Below are 22,347 nucleotides of genomic sequence, written 5' to 3'. Positions count from 1 at the left end.
TATTTTAACATAAATTAACTAGGTACCAAGATTATAAATGAAAATATTTATAACGGTTAATGATGTGCATATTGCATTTGAAGATATAATTCTATTTTATATTACATTATATTTATAACCTTATAGGTATAGCTTACAGATAATATTATAATACCTATTTTAGATTGGCAATAGTTAGCAGGTATAGGTATTATTTTGGTCAAATATCACCTAGTGATATCTGTTAAAATTTCTCCTGAAGGTTACACAATGACACCCATTAACATATACCATGGTTTTTAATTTAAACCATTCAAGGGATTTTCGCATTTTTATACCAAGGATACTTACTACCTAAATAACTTACCAGTCGGCAGTCTGTGTGTGGCTCACCACAATAATTGTTCAACTAGGTATGTATATCAACACTTACTATCGATATTTACTGAAGCATAACTCCTAGGTCAAGTCTGAGTTAAGAGCAACTATTTGCTTTATTTGTTTTTATTGATCTAGATGACTACACGAGTGTGGTTGTTATGTTAACACATATATATATTTCGTTAATTTAAGAAAAAGAAAATAATTTCAAAATTTTTTTTTAAACATATGCTGGTTTTTCGAATGATGTATTATTCAGTTACGAATTTAAAATTTAAACATCTAATTCAATTTTTTGAGCGGATCTTCGTCAACATTATCACTATTATCTATCTATGATACAGATAATCATTATTGTAAAATAAAAATGTATAACATTTTCAAGATTGGTGGTTAAATACACATTACTTACTCAATATGTTAAATAACATTTTTCAATATTTTAAACTTATTTATCATAAAAGTTGTATTTATTTAAAAATGAAAAACAAAAAATGAATTCAAAGTAGGTATATTGCTAAATATTTATTGGTGCAATATAAAACATTATGTAATATTTATTTTAGTGTTACTATTTGTGATACTTACCAAATACCATACAAATAGTTTGGTTTATTTTTTATCCGTTTAGTAATATTATAGGTACATATAAAAAAAATCCACCAAACAAATCTCAATAACTCATTATTGTTAAATATACCTACAGTAGGAACTTACAGAAATATAATATAAAATAAGTTTGGCCAAAATTGAATACATATTTAATTGATTATATTATATTGCTTATACAATTTCATAAAATATTACGGAATAATATAAATTATAATTTCAGCCTGTCAAAAATATTTTAACTTCTTTTCACGTATATACATAATTTATACTATTATTATTCTTTATTAAAATAAAATCATTTGTAATAATGATTAATAAAACATACTAATACTACATTAATAACTTATAAACATCTTAAATAGGCTTTTTTTATAATGATAAAATAAATACATAATGTTTCATAGGTAGTCCCCAATGCCAACATGGTATGGCTTTTAATTAAAAATATTTATTAAGTACACTACATTAAATTGTTTTTTTTTTTCATATATATTTTTATATTTAATACTTTTCAATTGAAAACCAAATTCCATAATTTTAAGTTTATTCTGTGAGTTCAAAAATGTTAATTGCTGATATATTGTTAGTTGTTCCTTGTAAAGTTTTATTGTTTTAACTATAAAATATATACAATTTATATTAAATGATTTTTAAATTTTCATTTAAGAAATTCTGTACTAAAATAAAGACAATGAAATATGTTTTTTTTCAAGTAAGATATTTAAATTTTTTTACTATAGGTACCTGTATGACTGAGTTTACTGTTAGTGTTGGTTAACAAACATTGTGATATACAATTTAGTTGTCAATACTAGAGCACGTAACTATGTGGCTATGAATTATAGCCTATGATAGGAGTCAATTATTATCGTTTGTTGGTTTTATCGTGAATGTTATTGACACTTGGAGGGAAGAAATATCACGCTTGGCTCAGCAATACTAAAATGATCAATCTATATCGAGCGGATCACAAGGAATGTTTAATTTTTAATTTTGTAGCGTTTAGTTTATTCATCTTTCGAAAATTAATTATTTTATTTCGCTTATGTTACCTATGTATACGAATTAAATAATTATTCTGGTGAACCATTGTAATACCACCAATCATAAAAAAATATAATTACCAAGGTATGTAATAATTAATTTACTTATCGCTTACTATTTACTAATATAGTTTTATAAATACAACCTAACCTAACCTAACACATTATTGTAAGGCCTATACTGTAGATATTTGTTGATTTAAGTTTATAAAATGTGAATAATTTTAATGGGACTATCATAAAAATATAATTGTTTTGAAAATAACTAATTTTTTTATATATATTATATCTTTAGGGCCAAGGATTTTTTTATTTTTACTTTGAGGACAAAATAGGGTTTAAATAGAATATGGTGGCTTAAAGATAATGTAAACATTTTAAGGGGTGCAATGAATGTATTGGTCTTACATTTATGTGTATTTTAAATCAAGATTCAAAAAATATTTGATAGTTTCAGAAAATTTCTATATATATTTTTTTTAATTCTTAAAGGGATAACAATAGATACTTGAAATTTTGCTAAATATTTGATATATATTTTATAAATTTGCATTAAAAAAAAAACAAAAAATTTAAATGCTAATTTAAAAATGTTGGCTTTTTTATCTTTTTATTTATAGATGATATTCTTTTGGTTTATTTTTCTATAGACAAAGAAATATTCAAAACATTTAGACTAATTTTTAATTATTTAAGTAAACAAATATCGATAATATGAGTTAGGATGATATGTTATCAGGTTATAAAAATATAATATTAATTTATGTGATGATTTTGTTAAAAATCAGTTCAAGTGGAACTTAACGTTTTTTAATAATAAAAAAAATGACTTATTATGGTTAGATTTATATAGGTTAGGTAGGTTAGAATTAGAGGCAGACACTACGTAATATTTTTCATATACATCACCTATTATGATTCATCAATTATTTCAAATTTAACATACCGACAGAGATCTTCTCATTGATATGATCGTACACTTATATGTACACAAATACAATACAACAGAAAAGGTCCCTTGTAAAATATTATATTTCATTTTATTTTGTTGACATATAATTTCTTTCAATTAGTATGTATTTATACTTATTTCTATAATATATATTTATATTCCAGTATCAATATTCTATAACTATGATTGTTTTTTGTTATGTACCTACCACTCAAATTTTTGGGGATCGTTAGTCAGTGTTGAATATATTTGATTTTTATTAATGCTGAGTTGCATAAGAAATAACTAAACATGGTCATTCAATCAATATTTTATTCAATCCATGTTAAAAATAGTATTAAATCGAGCATTATTCTAAAATCTAAATATTCTAAATACCCAACAACAACTACTTTAAAATAAAAAACACATTATTACTATTACCAGTACCTATCTAATTTGATTTATGTTTCACTAACTCTTGATTTTAATTAATAATAAATAAATATTTTGTAGATTTTATTAATAAGCGATTTGTAATAATAATTTCACATTTTTTTAAAGCGGATATTGGAAAATAATATTATTACAAATCAAAGATTCTTAGATAGTACATTCAATATACTTAGATGGTTATATGACGAATATTTTTATTAATTTATTAATAGTTTTTGAAACTAACATAATTAATTTAAAAATATAAGTACGTCTTTTACTTCTGTAAAATATTTGTTGTCCAGATGGCTCTAAAATATAATTATAAAATGATTAGATACGACTTTAAGTTTTCAATGTATAGTAAATTATTTTCCGTACCATTTGTCATGAAAATATTGATAAGTAAATTATAAATAGGTTTATAAAATATTACTTATTTCAGTATTGTATTCTACTAAACTGTTTAAACACATTTTCATAATCCCTATCAACTGTTAAAGCATTATCAAACAATTATATACCATGTCTAAATATATGATACAAATATCTCAATTGTAAATATTTATTTAAGAAAATATATATATGCACTTATTATTGAATAAGTAGGCTACGAAGAAATAAACTGCTGTATAAATGTGCAATTGAATGTAAAAACATTGCAAAAATACTGTTAAACGTGGTATTCTGTGTAAATTCTATCTATTTATGTACATAATCAATATTATGCAACGTGGAAAATATATAGAAATATAATTTGACACGGGTGGTCATTGATAGATGAATATTAATACCGTTTAATTTTTTTTTTTTTTTTTTGATGATACCTACATTCTTTAGAGTTTAGGCAATGAATTGCGACTAAACGATTTGATATAAATGCTTGTGCACTTCAAAACAATATCGAAATAAAATATATATTGGAGTATTATCAGATTTATTACAATAAACGAGATAACCAAATATAATCATTTATCGAAATGTGTGAGCGTAATGTACGAGTTTTAATTATTCATCGACGTTTAATAAATTTGGAGTTAATACTAAATCATTAATATTATTCTAGATTTTGAGTGGAGCAAAAAAACAAAAATTGTTTGTAGAAAATTTAAATAAAATAGGACCATGATGTAGTTGAAATTTTCACTTAATGATTGTATTATAAATTTTTATACGTGGCTTAATTTTAAAAATGAACGTTTTCTCTTTTTGAGCTATATGTATATAAACATTTGACATTTTCTTTTTTTTTTATAAATATCGATAAAAAATTTTGATTGGTTCAAAATCTTGAATATTTAATACAAGATACTTGTATTATATTATTAATTATAGTGACAAGTTGTTTGTTAAGATTTTTTTAATAAGCTTTTTAAGTTAAAATTTGGACGAAATTAGATATTTAAACGAAGTTAAATTAATGATTTTTATTATTTTGTTATACTTGAATATTATTTAAGGAGACTAGAAACTTATACGAGTAATGTTAAATTTTTAGTGTATATTTTCATATTGTATTTGTATGGAGTATTGATTGTAGATAAACTAAATTATTAATCCAAAAAATTTCGTTCCCATCCTTTATCATATTTTCTAGTAATGGCGCTGCTATTATCAAATTAATTTATAGTTATATAAATAATAATACCGGTCAATTTCGTTAGCAGTGTTGGGTTAGATTAAACCTTACAAAACCCTATTAAACGTAATCAAACCTAACCAAACCTAATTAAAGCTAACTAAACCAATTGATTTTATCTATGATTTATGATTTAAAATACATATAAATTACAAACAATAATCAATATTATCTCAAATAATTTGAAATTTTGAAAACATTTATCAACTATTGATTATAGTGAGTAACCACTACTCGTGTGTAACCAAAAGTCAAAAATTAATTTCTAAAGGTTAAGATTTAGTAGTATTGCACACATTTGTTTCCTTCATAAAAGTGAGCCAAATAGATTGGGATCCACACTTGATTTTATATTATTACCTACCTATAAATATTATAGCACGGACCTATTTTCACTATCCTATGGTAGGTTGGTATTAACTCAGAGTTTAATAACAATTATACGAGTATATAATGATATAAGTATACACTATTATAATAATTAAATACTAATAATATAAATGTATATTTTCCGGAAAAATTAATTCAACCTATCGCATATTATTAGTAGTAAAATACATGAGCAATGTAAATATATCATATAATATATTAATAGTAATATAGGTTGACATACCATATTCGCTCAAAATTGTTTTTTTTTAAATTAATAATGATTTATCGTTGAATTAAAATTTAACACATTTTAATTGACATGCTGACTGATGAGGACACTCGACACTTATATTGATCTATAGTATTTACCTGCTATTTTCATTTTTTTTTTTTCGTTTTGCATGTAACTTGATTGCGCTGTTCTAGATATTGTTGAATATCACATATTCGTCTATTATTGTCGATAACCTCGACAAAACAGTTGAAAATTATGACGAAATACTATCCCACGCCGTTTACGCCCAAAGACTCGACCGAAATGTGCATGCAGGCCAGAAAGCCGCTGTCGTCCTGTCACACAGAGAACTTCGTATTCCTTAGGTTCCTCATGCATCTTTTTGGGTACACCGTCGATGGACCACCGACGCCGAAAGACGAACACGTACTTATAGAATCCGCCACGACGGATACACAGACCGAGTTACATTTCTTGGAGGGTTATCAACATCTATTCGATGAAATGTTTATGTCCGTGTTCCAGAAAAAGAGGCGAAAAAGAGCCGTGGACGATCAGTACGATTTCGTGATAATCGGTGCCGGATCTGCAGGCTGCGTCGTCGCAAATAGATTGTCGGAGATTAAAGACTGGAAGGTACATACTTTATGTTTAGTTACAAGACTTAATATCCATCCATTTTGGTTTTGTAGGATCATACATTTTACCATCATAAATTTCTTAAACCTAACCTCACTTGTTCTATACACGTAGGAACCTACGGATTATATAATTATATTTTAGTTTTATGGAATTATTCTAGGACTATACGAGTAAACTAAAATAATAGTGATGAAATCAGCCCTAATTATTGAAGAGCTGTGAGCGTCTTAGTACCATGCGTCCATGCGGTGGCTTTTTTTCCGCATTAATTGCTTACTCTAATGAAATAAAAAATAGCATAATAGTAGAGTTTTTTCTTTGGTACAATTTTTATTTTTACCATTTAGCGTTGTCATCTGCTACCATAGACTTATAAAAATATTTGTTACTAATGTTGCATTTACAATCAATTAAAACTGATAATAATGTAATTGATTCTTTAGTTAGGATATCACTAAAAACAATGCGAAATCATATATTTCTTAGAGAATAATATTATACTTTAGTGTAATATATCTCATAGACAAAATAAATCTATTAATAATTATTATAGGCTACATATAATTAGTGTTGATTTTACATTTCGATAGGTATTACTCCTTGAAGCCGGGATTGAGGAACCAGAATTTTCTTCTGTGCCAGGTCTTGCACCTTTACAATTGGGAAGCAAGATCGATTGGAATTATACAACACAGCCTGATGAACACATATGTAGGTCCAGACCTGGAGGTATGTGTGATTGGGCTAGAGGAAAAGTAATGGGTGGGTCAAGTACGATCAACTATATGATTTATACTCGAGGAAACATGGACGATTATAATGAATGGGAACGTATGGGAAATGATGGTACGTATATTATTATCAAATGACTGTATGAACATAATATGATATAACTATAAAATACATTAAGAGGACTAAAGATACCCGCATGTGTTGTTTCCGTCTTACAAGTGCGTAACATAGCAAATTTTACGCTCAGAAAATTATGTGCAGCCCTGCTAGTTTAAAATTTAGAGTGAATTGATCTCTTATAAAATTTAAATGTAAGATTGATATCTAGTCATACGTTTTTTATCATATTTTAATTTTAATTCAAGTTATTTGTATTTTGAAATTGTAAATTTTGTATGTAAATTTTAAAATACTCATAACTCGAATTAAAATTAAAATATGATAAAAAACTTATGATGTTAATTAGATATTAATCTTATATTTAAACGTTATAATAGGTCAATTCATTTTGAATACTATAAACTAACTGAGCTTAACGTGATCCGATGAGCATAAAATTTGTTATGTTATGCACTTGTAAGACGGAAACAACGCTTGCGGGTATCACGCACTCTTAAGAAATATTTCACCAGCTTGAAATTAAAACTTAACATCTTACCTTGAATTTCATGTAAAAATAAAATAACTAATTTTTTTCGTGCAAATCAATTTAACAAATTCTTCCCTCATACATGTGATTAGATACCTAGTGGAGTTGTTGGTACATACAATTGTATATAATAAACGTATATTGGTACATAATATATATAGATAAAAGTATTACCAAATATATAAATACACTAGTATAATACATATAACTTTATTAGTTATTATGAATTTATATATGTTAAACTTAGTTTTATATACTTATATTACAGCTGCTCGTTGGTTTGATATATTATATTACACTACTTTAAAATAATGATAATAATAGCCAATAGGCCAATAGACAATAGGTTTTTGTTAGTAGTGACACAATTATTAGTTTTATTTGGGATATCCAAAACTTGTAATATTATTATCCTGGCAAATAATTTTATCTTATGTATTTTATAAATTATATGATATAATGTATTTCACAGCATAAAATAAGATATAATCTTAAAAACTTAAAATTATTATGCAATTAGTATAAGTACAAGTTAGTAATGAAAGATAGAGTTCAGTCACCTTGATACCTATAATGATTATACATATATTTAATAATGTTGTCTAAACTATAATATTTGCGTTTTCTTTCATATAGCTGTGCCACCAACTACTAAGTAAACTATTTTAACTAAATATAATTATCGACTGTCATTGTTCTTAAATAACTTTTATTGAGAAAAAAACTATTTTCTTTAGAGTTAATGTTTAACTGATCTGCGTAAGAATAAAATAAAACATAGGTTGGTATTCTAAACATTTTTCGATAGTACGATGTTCGATATTATGTAGGTAAGTATTATGTTCATATCCGTTATATCGTTGGATCTCGGAGCGTGTTGAAAGAAAGTATTATCAAAATTATGTAATTTCTATGGGAATAAGATGCTTGGTGCGTATTTATTGTATACCTATATTCACCGTTGACAACATTAGCTTGTTTTATTTCACTTAGTTCTTTGCTATTGCAGAATGTTGGGCAATAAACAGTTGGTAGTTTCTTTTAAATTTGCTCTATAGGGACGGTTATACTGTACTGTGATAGTGTGGTGCTTGGTATATATTGAGAATAATGTATATTCTGTAGGTACCTATAAGCAATCAATAATTACTTTTAATTTCTGATACTAGGTATATACGAGTATAATATATTTGTAAAATTAATTTTTTACTAACAGCTAATCTCAGGAACTACAGGACCGTTTAAATAAAATTTATATCAATAAGGACTCAATTGGGACTCGGAGTGAGTTTTAAGTTTATTTGTTCAATCTGAATAGAAATTATAAAATTCATGTAATTTCTGTTTATATCTAAGGCTGCCATAAGTTACATAAATACAATAAAAAAAATAAAAAAACATACTGTAGCTGACCGTAGTATTTGTCTTTATGGGATTTCTTTTTACTTTTTTAGGTAAAATAAATAAAATACAATAATATTTAATTTATTGTTTGTAATTTAAATATACAACAAAAAGGCAATGCTTAGCTTATTGACTAAAAAACTACTCAACCGATTTTGACGAAAATTTCAGAAATTGTTTGTAAAAATATCAGGAAATTTTAGAGAATAGTTTGAACCATGTTCGAAATTATATCAAGTGCTACAAGAAATTCAGCTGTACCTACAGGTTTTCAACTATTACTTCAAAGCAAAGTAGTTATATACCGAAGCCGATTTTTCCGTGAACTCAGATACATTAAAGCTGAGGTGACTACATGTCATATTAGTCTTGTATTTTGTGATTATTTTTTTTTCCATGTGAATTGCATTTAAACAGCTACTATAAATAAATTATATGTACTTGCCGGTAATCCATTTATGGATCTAAACTTGACATTTTGAAAAATGTTAACTTTTAAAATACTCTGTTAATGTAAATTGAAGTAATTTCAGAACAACATTTCTGAAATAATATCGATGACTATTTTTTTATCGCTTTTATTTTTTAAGGTTTTTACTTTTTTGAATGAAATCATATGTTTTTAATTTCATATTTAGAATCAGAACATTATTCGGAATTTATTTCAATCTATAAAAATTCAATTTCAGAAAGCAGTTCATTAAGTATAAGTTATAACTTTTAAGCATTTAAAGTTTAGATTAGCAAACGGAGTGTACAACATTTTACGGAATACCTTATACAGTATTACTTTATTACTCTCATCAAAAACTTAAAATTATTATTACTAATGAACAAATTGTGTAAAATTTAATTTTCATAGATTGAAATATTACCAATAATATTATGCTTAGAAATATGAAATGTGGCTTCTTTTACTTTTACATAGAGCTAATAAATAAATACACTTAAGTATTCAATTGATATTTTTCATACCAAGAAAAAGTTATATTATTATACAACATACTAGAATCTTGTAAAAAAAAAATAACGTTAATGATAATATGCTGTACCTACATAATATAGTAAACTATAAAAAATATAGCTGATATTAAGACTGGCTTAAAAATTATATATTTTATAGTATGAAGGTTATAAATTATATTTTATTTTAAGAAGACACATTTTATAATATTAAAATACACAATTCATTAGTTGCCTAAAAATAAAACTATTTTAATTTTACTTTTTAGATCATTCGTGGCATACATTTTTTTTAACGGAGGAGAAATGAATGAATACTGCTTCTTCTTTTTTTGTGAGATACATAAACATAGGTACTATACTAATTCATTTTTTCAGGGTGGGGATATGAAGATGTTCTACACTATTTTAAGAAATCCGAGGATAATGAAGATCCAGAGGTTTATAAAAAAAACCCAAAGTTTCATGGTAAAGGTGGATATCTGACGGTGGAGTGGTTTCCATACGTAGACCCTACAGCAGTAGCTTTAATAAAGGTATAAAATATATAACGTGATGCACTATAAGTATTAAGGAGGTATTATTATTTTAAATTTGCCAAAATTATATAACATAGTCGTACACGTAGTTTCAAGTCCCTATGAATAATATTTTTAAATTAGAAAAAAATAACCAAAATCATTAGCCTTCGTTTAAATATATAATTTCGTCCATATGTAAATTGCAAATGGGTGTATAATAATTGTGTTTAAATATTTTAAGATTAATTATTTTAGTATGAAATGCTTATGAGGCACCACGTATCGAATTTTTAAGCTTTTTGACTAAGCGAAAATTGTTTTCTCAATATTTTTAGAAGTAGGTACATGCTACTAAATATTTTTCATCTGAAATAAATATGTTTAAGGGTAGAGGTAGAAAAATATTTGTAAGTGTGCTATATTTAGTTATGAATTTAATAAATAAAGAATTAAAGATTGATTTTTAATAAATATTTTTTTTTTATTGATTTAAGTTTCTATGCCGAAGGCAAAGCAAAATCGTCAACAAAAGTTATTAGAAAAAAAATCTATAACTGCACAAGAACATAATATGATCTATGAAAAAAAAATTTAAAACATACTATGCATAGGAAATATTAATATTAACATTTTGTGAAAATTTCAAATATCTACAAACATTTCGTTTTTTGAGTTACAAAGTATATAAAAATCGGATTTGTCAAAAAATGGATTCACATAAAAATCTCTCTTTTCCCTATTATTTAAAAAAGTACTCAGAATTTTTTCTTTTTACCGATCAAACTATCACAATTTGATTCACTTTTCTACCAGAGTTAAGCACAACAAGAAAAAACACACACATCATTGTAAAACCAATATATTCATTGCTCTGCTCACAATCTAGCAACATATGTGTTAAATTTAGCTTAAATTTATATGTGCCTCTTCTATTATAGACTATATTATATATTTTGATTTCATCAAAAATTTTCTTCAAAAAATGTAATAAATTACGAGTAATAATTTTGGATAATAATAAATTTAGTTTTATTAAGTGATTATCTTACAAGTAATTTTAGGAATACGATACAATTTTAATGTTAAAATTAATTATTTTTGGTGATATTTATGTTATTGTTTTAGGCATGGCAAGAGATTGGTTTAAATTATGTAGACGTAAATGCTGAAAATCAAATAGGTGTAACTCATTTACAATCGACAGCTAGGCATGGCGAACGAATGAGCACTAACAAAGCGTTCATAAGACCGATTAGAAAAAAACGAAAAAACTTAACTGTTCTAACAGATGCACACGTTGTTAGGATATTGATTGAAAAGAAACGAGCTATCGGGGTAGAGTTTTTGTACAAGAAAAAAATAAGAACGGTGTTCGCAAAAAAAGAGGTTATTCTGAGTGCTGGCAGTCTAAACTCACCTAAAATACTTATGCTTTCCGGTATTGGGCCAAAAAAACACTTGACGAATATGAAAATTAAAGTTGTGAAGAACTTAGCCGTTGGAAAGAACCTACAAGATCACGTAACGTCTGACGGTGTCGTTATACGTGTGAAGAAAACCGCTACCGACAAGTCACTCAAAGAGAAAAAGGAAGACGCTGTTTTGTACAAAAAAAAAAGAAAAGGTCCACTGGCGGCCACTGGCCCATTACAATGTGGCGTATTCCTTCAAACCAAGTACGTTGGTTACAGTTAATTATTAATGTTATACAAAAATACTGTTTTTCATTGTTAATATACGGCGCAAACGAACGCAACATATTCGTTCGTCTGGAGGGAAAAAATTTAACACTAAAATGTTATATTTGAATAATATTTCTTGTAGATATGAAGATACACTGGATCTACCGGACATTAATTATGCATTTGACAATTCTAACGAGAAAGATTGGATTATCGACCCTGCAAATGCCACAAAATTCGGTATGTCTCCAGTTTCTTATTACGAAGCAATTAACGTAAGACCAATTTTGTTGAAGCCAAAAAGTAGAGGATGGATATTACTCAACGAAACTCATCCAATTTGGGGTCAACCACTGATCTATCCACGTTTCTTTACTAAAGGAGATGATCTTAATATACTCGTTGAAGGTAGGTAATGTAAACATTATACATCTTTTGCCAATACGGCTATACGTAGGTATAATATAAATTAAAATCAAAAAACAACCATAGAGAATTTTCGAAAGTCATTTACAACTAATGTGTTCATTTATATATTAAACTAGGTATATTATTATAAATTATGCAAAAATACATTCTAACATTATTAAAGACCTTAGTTGTATAATGATATTTTATATTGTTAGCAGTATTTTGTTAAACATTAGTTTTTCTTTAAAACAATAATATTAAACAACTGACGTCAAATAAATAACTATTAAATTTTATAAAATAATAGTTAATGGGATTATACAAGTTATATAAAATTATTTTACAGCTAGATCCTTTCAAATAACCTAGTCTATTTTATAGTTATTTTTAACGACTTACGCCCTACAGTGTATAGAACTTGTTTTACATTCAGTCATAACACTATTCAATTATTGGTTGGTATAAATAGTTTCTTGACAATAATTTATTGACTATAATTTTTTTTCTTTACAGTACTTACTTGATAGTGTTTAAAAAATAACATTACTATAATCCACATACAAGTACTTGCTATTATAATACAAATAATTGAATAAATAATACAATAATAGTTTTTTATTTAAATAACAATTAACAATACTTAGTTTATTGATATATTGATATATGATCTGCAAATCTGGGAAAATTGACCATTTTTTTTCAAGTAGTTCAAGTTAAGTTATCCCCAGAAAAAAGTTAATGAAGTGAAAGTTTTTTTGTACTTTAAATTAATTTGAATAACTATGCCAAGTAACATATTTATAAGAAAATAAGTTACTTATTTTTGTTTAATTACCATCCCTCTTATGAGATTTTATACTCGTATTTACTGAAAACAGTTGAGTTTCAGTGTATCTGTATAAGCAGCCTAAAAGAACAATTGTTATTGTATTGTATTAAGTGTTTAAGAAAATCTAAAATAAAATCAATATATAATTAATAAATTTAAAAAAATATTTATTACATTTTATAAAAACATTTTTTCAAAGTTGTGGTCAGATATAGATATTATCCTAATAGTTGTTCAAGAGTTAACCTGCGCCTGCACTCAATAATTGATCCACGTGAGCATTTTAATACAGTGTAAAATTATTTAATTAATTAATTTAATAGATAGGAACATAAATATATTTAACGGAAATTATAGTTTATTAGAATTTATCATAAAAAAAGTAATCTGCAACTTAATTTTTACGTAGCTATTTCCCAGGTCTCAGCTTTAATTTAATGTTAGTGTAATGAATAATTAGACATAAGTTAAGGTATAACAGTTGAGTTTTTTTTAAATAAGTATCAATGTATCATTATTCATTATGTCTAAACCTAACCTATTATCTTTTAATTTAAATTTACATATTATTTTGTTAGATTTTATTATAGTATAAACAATTATACCTAATTCTATTTTGATTCATTAAAATTAAATTAATCTTTTCACAAATTACTTAAACACTAAATAAAAACAATAGTACTAGTAAACTAGTAATTGTTGCCATAATGTATTTTACACATTTATATAGGTAGATTAAAACGAAAAATGTGTCAACCACGGTTTAAACAAAATTTATTTCATGTAAGGTTAGGATTGATTCTCTTTCGTCATGACCTAGTTTTCAAAAATTATATTCCTTTTTTAACCACTTAATTATACTAATATACGTAAATTTGAATTTTTAAATAATTCACTGTTACTTATTTATTTATGTAGCATAATATTATCATCATAGTGGTGTTTAATCGAAAGATTTGTGAAACTGAACATTCGCTGATGAGATAATTACTTATTATTAGTGATTACTGATTACGTAACGTTTTAGGCAACTGCCATAATGCTTTCATCCAATGCAATTGCAACAATTTTGGCAAGTTATGGTCATCCTCTTAAACGGTGATTTGTGCAAGTTTAATGACTTGTTTCTAGTGCTAAAATTAGGTTAATAGTATCCAAATGACTAGTGTATAGTGTATAGTGTATTAGTGTACATATTCATATAAGTGTGTGTGTAATATTAAAATAAAATTGTTGAATTTCGAGAAGTCATTGTCATATTTTATCGAAACATTATGCTTTATACAAAATTATCACACTCCACAATATTGTGTGTTAACAAATAATTTCTCGTTACACAATGCATTTCAGGAAGCAGAAAGATAATAAGAACAAGTTTAGAATAAATTTATTAAGAAAATAAATTTTTTTTTAATTATTAATAATAACAGCTTAAAATAAATAAACAATTTTAATAAGCATTAATAGCTATTATAGTTTTTGAAAATTATTGGACTCGACAAATGATAACATCTACTACCACTTATATAAAAATACCATAACCTACGAAGATAAATATATGTATACTTTTAGGAATACAGACAATTAAACAATTAATTATTTCTAAATAAGAAAAATTAGTACTATATGTGGACATTTTGTGATTTTAAAATGTTGTCTCTGTTATAATTAAATTATATGATACTATATAAGTTATAATATAATAGATAGAAATTATTGAAGTTGCTATTATTATCATTTTATCATAAGTGCAGTCTTGTAAAATATGCTTTTCAAAGTTATTCAAGTACATGCGTAGGTGAATTTTCTGTCTTTCTTGATGTATACAAGTTTTTTCTTAGTCTTCAGTAGTGTTTCTTGTTTGAATTAAAACAAACATACCTACCTATTATTCCATTTTTTTTTTTTAAATTAAATTTTCAATAATAAGTAGACAGGTTGGATTAGGTAAACCATACTATTAAACCAAGTAAATATTAAAGTTGATTTCATATTGCTCCATGAACCATATGTACCGTGAATTCCGGAAAATGAGTGATTTCATAAAATTATATGTTTTTCATTTTTTATGATTAAGTTGTGGACATAATGGTAAGTGGTAACTGGTTTCTTGTTATCAGAATGAAATAATCAACTATCGGTTTAAATTTTTATTTGATAATCGGTTTCATAACCAGTATAACCACATAATTATAAACATTCGATTTAAGTATATAGGATTAAATTCTTCTCTCTGGTATCTGAAATATAACATGGTATTTACTTATAAGTTATAACCATTATGGTTAACTACTATTCCACCAAAAGATTCAGCCAATCACAGCGCTCAATTTTTTTTCCGGAGATCACGGTTCATGGTTCATGGAGTAGTGTGAAATCACCTTAAGTTTATAAAAAATGTATAACATTTGTATCATCATCAGTTATACATCAATATATGACAATTAAAATGACTTATCGAGTTATAGAACAATTACACATATCATTTATTTGTATAATAAATTATTATGGGTGGTTTAAAGAAATTAATTATTATAATTTATAATTTACATAAACTTCCATGTCACACCACTAATTTACACTCATCCTTTCCTAAAAGTTCACGAGTTCAGTAGTTGCATTGTATGGAAACCGTAGTGAAACCTCCAAATATTTATAAATTAAAATTGTAATCACTTTTGCTACTATTTTTCTGCTAAATTAATATAAAGCTTTCACAATATCAATAATTTCAATTTACTCACAAGATTTTTATCCAAAATGTAAGGTAACATAAACGGTAAAAAAATATTTAACAAAAATTAATTTTTTTGTATTTTTGTAATAAATATCCAATTTTTGATCAGATATTTTCAACTTTTAGTAAAACATTATTTTTAAACCAAATCATCAAATATTAAACATATAGTACGTACTCGCCAATCATTACCACTGCTGTATATTTCAATATGGAATCAAGACCATAGGTACCTAATACTAATTTGTGTGAAAAAAAAGGATTTTAATATTCAACTAAATCTGATATAAAATATAGTAATATAATAGTCCTAAATACTCAGTCATTATTCATATATCTGATACATGGCATATCGACATGCGACATTATACTCGTATGCTCATGGACGTAACAAAAATGTAGTAATAATAAAAGGCTCTAGTAGGTACGTAAAAACTCCCGTGATACGTAAAAATTAATAATTCAAATATTTATATACATCGTGGCGTATACTGCAGAACTATCAAAACAAAATATAGTAATATTTTCAAAAATGTTTAAAAGAAATAAGATTATTCTTAAATAAAGGGCCCACCCCCAAGCCTGTATAATATTATATATTTGCAGTGTTTTCAATTATCATATTAATTATAATTTGTATATATCGTGTCGTCGTGTGCGCGTGGTATATATAATATGTGTAGGTATGAAGATTGGAGCGAACCTGGTGAACACGGCATCAATGCGTAAAGCGGGGGCGGAACTAGTGGATGTGCCAGCAAAGGCATGCAAGGCATACAAATTCGGTTCGGACAAGTATTGGGCGTGTGTGGCCACCGAATATACGGCCACCATATACCATCCAGTTGGCACTTGTAAGATGGGACCAGAACAGGACGAGGAGGCTGTCGTCGACCCGAAACTGCGCGTGTATGGGGTTGCAGGTCTTAGAGTGGTGGACGCTTCCATCATGCCGACTATCGTTCGGGGAAACACGAATGCACCGACCATAATGATTGCGGAAAAGGCGTCAGACATGATCAAGAATGAATGGCATCAACACACATCATCTGGCGCTAACTCGGATGTAATCGAAGAATAACCATAGCAATGTGTGATATAACCATCATATTATTAATTTTCTGTAGGTATATATAAAAATGTAAGCTGATTGACTGATCTATCAACTCACAGCTCAAACCATTGAACAGATCAGGCTGAAATTTGGCATAAAAATAGCTATTATAACGTAGGTATCCGCTAAGAAAGGATTTTTGAAAATTCAACCCCTAAGGGGGTTAAAAAGGGTAAAAAGGAGTACAAATTGAAAACTTTTTTGTTCCAATTTTTTTGAAATTAAGTATGCATACTTTATATCACAAATAAACATTGTCTATAAACTTTATTTTGTGAAATTCGACCACTAAAGGTGGTTAAAAGGGTTGAAAAATGTAAAAATAGAAAAAACCACCTAGCCGAAACCGCTGTAGCTAGAACTATGAAATTCTGACAGTATTTTTGTTTTATGGTGTAGACATACACTAAGAAAGGATTTTTTAAATTAATTAATTTAATTAAAGATACTTCCTGAAGTCCGATTTAATGAATGTAGTCTTTTTTGTGTCTGGACTATTATATTTGTTAGGAAACACTTTCAATTAAAAATGTGATTTGTTTACAGTTCTAGGACATAGAAAAAGTGTCGGACCACAGAAAGTATGTTTAATTCATTTTAACTTGTCTAAAAAATGAGGAAAAAATACGCACGTTTGCAGGTCCTTTAACACGTGGAGCTCCGCAGCTATTATCGGTGCATAGCCCGTGTCACCGCGCTGAAAATACATCCGGTCGACTATGCATCGTTATTAGGTATTCGTGAAATACGTTTCGTATATTGACAATAACTAAATATTTTACGTGGTACAATTATACTGTCATTGGTAACTGGTTCGTTCACCAATGAGAATTACCACCACTAGAAGAAATAATCGTAAATAAAATTATAGTTAAAAATAAATTCAATAATTAGTGATAATTATAATTTTATATTTTTCAATCGCTCTGTATATTGAAGGAACACACCGTATCCGAAAGTATGTTACGTTAAAAAGTTTTAAGTTATTAACATTAGAAAATTAATTATATTCAGACGAAGCTATGGTCAAAAACAATAACTTATAGAATAGGTTATGATAATAATAAAATTGTCTTAATAATTAATATGTATAAAATATTATTTCATCGATATTAATTAAATTTTATTTAAATAAAATAAACAATATTTATTATTTAATTTTGCGAGATTACAAACATTTTTATACTTAAGCCCGGCAACGACTGGTAACATATGAAAATAAAACGTGAAGACGTTCTTATATTTAAATATAATTGCATTTTTATAAATACACAGTATGATTTTTTAAACATACTCAACCCCATTTTAAATCATATATCAATACATTTATTCAAATTTCTGATATTTATTTTACCATTTAAGATGCGCCCTGTGGTAATACAAACTTCTATTTTTCAAATGAGAACTCTTTTTTTTTGCTGCTAATTTTTAGCGAGCGATTTTCTTGAAAATATTTATGTATCTAAATCAAAATTTTAATAATTAGTTTCTGAGTTTTTATATATCTCAAATGTGATATATAATTTTTACAAAGTATTTATATTGATAAATCAATAGCGTTTTCTAACATTTTCAAATCATTTAAGCTTCCTAACCTACTTAATTCATTATCAAAGAAGTATTAGCCTTAGTACACATAGTTATATAACTCAAAAACTACTCGTTCAAATTTTGATTTAAATATATCAAAATTCTCTCTCTAAAAAAAAAAAATATCATCAGAACAACTAAAAGTGAAAAAAAGGTTTCTTATTTTAAAAATAGAGATTTATATCGTCATTGGAATATCCTTATAGGTGGTACAAAAAATGTCAAATATTCAAAAATATGGTTTTCAAATAAGCATACAAATGGAGTGAGCATGGTTAAAAAATTACTCTGTATAATATAATGTATATTTGGAACTTATGCTGGACTGCAGTATGAATATAGTGATTAAAGTTTAGTGAAACTTTTAATTATAGGTTCACGGGCGATAAGTTGAAAACTTGAAACCAAAAAGTACACAATATTTTGTGTTTTTATATAGTATTTTTATGTTTCAGCTTTAATAAATACTATGATACAGTAATTTATTATTGATTCAATGATATGAATATGAAACTAATAATAGGTACCTATAAGTTTTTGTAAAATATTTGAAGATAAAAAATATATTTATAATTTATAATTTTAATAGTATAGTTGAATAATAGTGTATTATTATTAGGTATCCAGTAACTTGGTTTTTCTTTTTAATTTTATCGTGACAGTGATAACAAGTAGATATCGTAATATATACATGATTCGTGATGTGTGTTCATAATTCACTTACTTCAATGCAAACTGTAGAAAAAAACAGAAACAAGCCAACACTGAGCGTACCTATTTATATACTATGAGAACGTAATAAATAATAATTGATTGATCCAAAAACTTGAATCATAAAAAGAGTCACTTCATTAATTATTAGATTAGGTTTGCTATTTTTCAATTTCAAATCTATTCATCAAAAACATAGAACATTTCAAAGACGCAAAAAACTTTATGACATAAGAATCACGTATTTGCGTGCATAAGTATATTGAATTGATTAAGAAATAAAAGAAATGCTCGATGTAATAATAGTTAAACTGTAATATTCGTATAGTTTACGTATATTTGACACGCGTTTTCTGTATTTCAAAAATCTATAAAAACCCTTGACTTGTTAAAGATTATAAATGAATAGATTAAAAAAAATTACCTACATGGAAAATTCTAAAATTGACTTAAGTTGTAATATTCATTTAGAATGGCGTTTTACATATATCTACTTATTATCCGCGCATCAATATGAACTGAACCTGTACATACGAAATCTACTTTTACATTATATAACATTGTGTATACATAAATTGGCTAAAACTAGAATTCTCGTAATAATATGTATATGAATGTGTAATTTATTTATATATTATATTATATTATATGTATACCTGTTATTAGATTGAAATATTCAAAATTTTAATCTTTTTATCTATCATTTTTTATTTTTTTTATTGGATTATTGATTAATAACATGATATTATAAATTAATAATTAAATATATTGAATGTATATATAGAGTAAGTTTGAAAGTTTGTACGAATTGAAAATTAACTTTAAATTTCTCATTTGGATTATTAAATACAAAGCTACCTCAGAATCAATCATAAATTATTGTTATTTATATTACTAATACATATTATAATTTTAAATCAGAATATTATATTATAATTAGTTTAAAAATAATTTTAATGAGATAAAATGAAATCTATACATTTTAAATTAAACGGAATACTGTTTTAATAGTATTAAATATTTGAATAGCTACTAATGTATATTTATTATTTTTTGCCAAACTACATTATCTCAGCTAAGTGAGTACGTTAATGTACCCTTATTACCAAAGTAGAAATTTAAGTATTTACTTCGTGTTTTGTATGAAGTCAATATTTTTGAAAAATATTTTGATGCATGTGTACTATACTATATTATGTACCTAATTTATAATATTATTTGTATTATTATGCGATACAATTTTAACAGTAGAATTTGAGAGAGTAATAATTATTGATTAAGTATTATCATATGATTTGTATTCTTTATACGTACCTAGTTTTGTAATATTATTGCTAATTGCCTTATTATTTACATATTAAATATACATTTTTTGTAATATTGTGCATTTGTGCATTTATATGTACATTGTTTGATAACTGTTTTAATCGACGGAAATAGTAATTGCTCAATATAAAGTATAACGAAAACTACTTATTATTGATATTAAAGTTTAACATATAAGTTATAAAATATTGTAAAAGTACACTAAAAAGTATTGGATTAAATTTTTGTGAAAACTGTGAATGTAATTTCTAGTATTATAGATTTTTAACAACTTGAAATATCCAATAATAAGTTATAATTTTAAACTATAATATTAATAATTTTTTATGTAATACATTTGCTGTACTCATCTATGGTAAAAATTAGATATCAAAATGGTGTAAAATTTGGGTATTTATTGTATGGAAGTTTTAACACATTTACATTTTTGTTTTGACGTGCCCTTAATTTTAAACTTTAAAGTACAAACTACTTTTTAATAATTTGGACAATAAATTTGTTATTAAAATGTAAAACAAATAAGTTAAATGATATACAAATAATTTTTTGGAATATTCATCAAGGTTCATTTATTGTATGTTGCATATGTTAAAACTAAAAATGATTCAATAATATTGGCATAATCTTATAAAAATGAGAAAGTTATATACACTGTTAAGTATGAGTGTTATAAATTAATTAGTTGTTTCATATTTAGGTAAATCCTAACGGAGTAGGTATCATAGTATAGTAACCAGCTGTTAGAGCACATGAACAACATATTATATAATATTCAACTATATGATTGGTAGGTACGCATAAAGTCGAGAGAACTCCTTAAAAAGTTATAATACCTACATAGCAATACTTGTAGCTTTACCTGTAGGTAAAACAAACTTTACAAAATTAAAGTATAGTTGTTTCCAAAATATGTCAACTTTTAATAGTTTATAGTAATAAGTTGAGTAATATCAATATTAATTTTCTAAAAGCCGAAATAGCTTTATTATACAATTTCGCTAATTAGGTATAAAAGAAAGTAGATCCATAGATCATATTTTGTATAAACTGCAGGAGTTTAAAATTTATTTAAGATAATTGACTCGTACACTATTGGTCATGCAACTATGGCAGTACCTACTTACAAGGATTTTCATCTCAACATCTTTTGTTTTAAAAATAATAACTCGTAATTAATCATGTAACTGTTTATGTTTTGTAACTACTGTTTCATTTTGATTTACCAAATATTATATAATAGATATAGTAGTCAGTGTAATCAGTAGTAGGTGCATAATAACAATACACTAGGCAAATTGTATATTTTGGATTTAACCTAATGAAATTTTTGAACTAATTCAAATATTTTATATTTTATTATACAATTTTTCTATAGTCATATTATATAGATACTTAATAGACATGTCAGT

The 22,347-nt window shown here is 25.7% G+C and overlaps 1 protein-coding gene across 4 annotated transcripts; it reads left to right on the top strand.

The window, feature by feature from the left end:
• The first annotated feature begins 1,942 nt into the window (after positions 1-1,942).
• LOC107161730 (glucose dehydrogenase [FAD, quinone]-like) lies at positions 1,943-20,992 on the top strand. 4 transcript variants are annotated; one of them, XM_089227379.1, is made up of 9 exons: positions 1,943-2,100; positions 5,819-6,053; positions 6,153-6,263; positions 6,860-7,115; positions 10,396-10,553; positions 11,664-12,214; positions 12,363-12,628; positions 16,881-17,263; positions 17,325-20,992. In XM_089227379.1, exons 2-9 carry the CDS (start codon positions 5,883-5,885, stop codon positions 17,340-17,342), a joined length of 1,914 nt encoding a protein of 637 aa, XP_089083505.1. In that variant the 5' UTR covers positions 1,943-2,100; positions 5,819-5,882; the 3' UTR covers positions 17,343-20,992. The 4 variants fall into 4 exon arrangements, with proteins under 4 accessions (XP_089083505.1, XP_089083503.1, XP_089083504.1 ...); XM_089227377.1 differs by having other exon boundaries at positions 5,819-6,263; XM_089227378.1 differs by having other exon boundaries at positions 5,819-6,263; positions 16,881-20,992.
• Positions 20,993-22,347: the final 1,355 nt, after the last annotated feature.

This window comes from Diuraphis noxia, unplaced genomic scaffold (genome assembly GCF_037042655.1).
Source record: "Diuraphis noxia isolate RWA-SAM2 unplaced genomic scaffold, SU_Dnox_SAM2 contig0004, whole genome shotgun sequence".
NCBI classification, from domain to species: Eukaryota; Metazoa; Arthropoda; class Insecta; order Hemiptera; family Aphididae; genus Diuraphis; species Diuraphis noxia.
The sequence above is the reverse complement of the archived record's forward strand: the minus strand, read 5'-3'. Positions and strand labels throughout refer to the sequence as shown.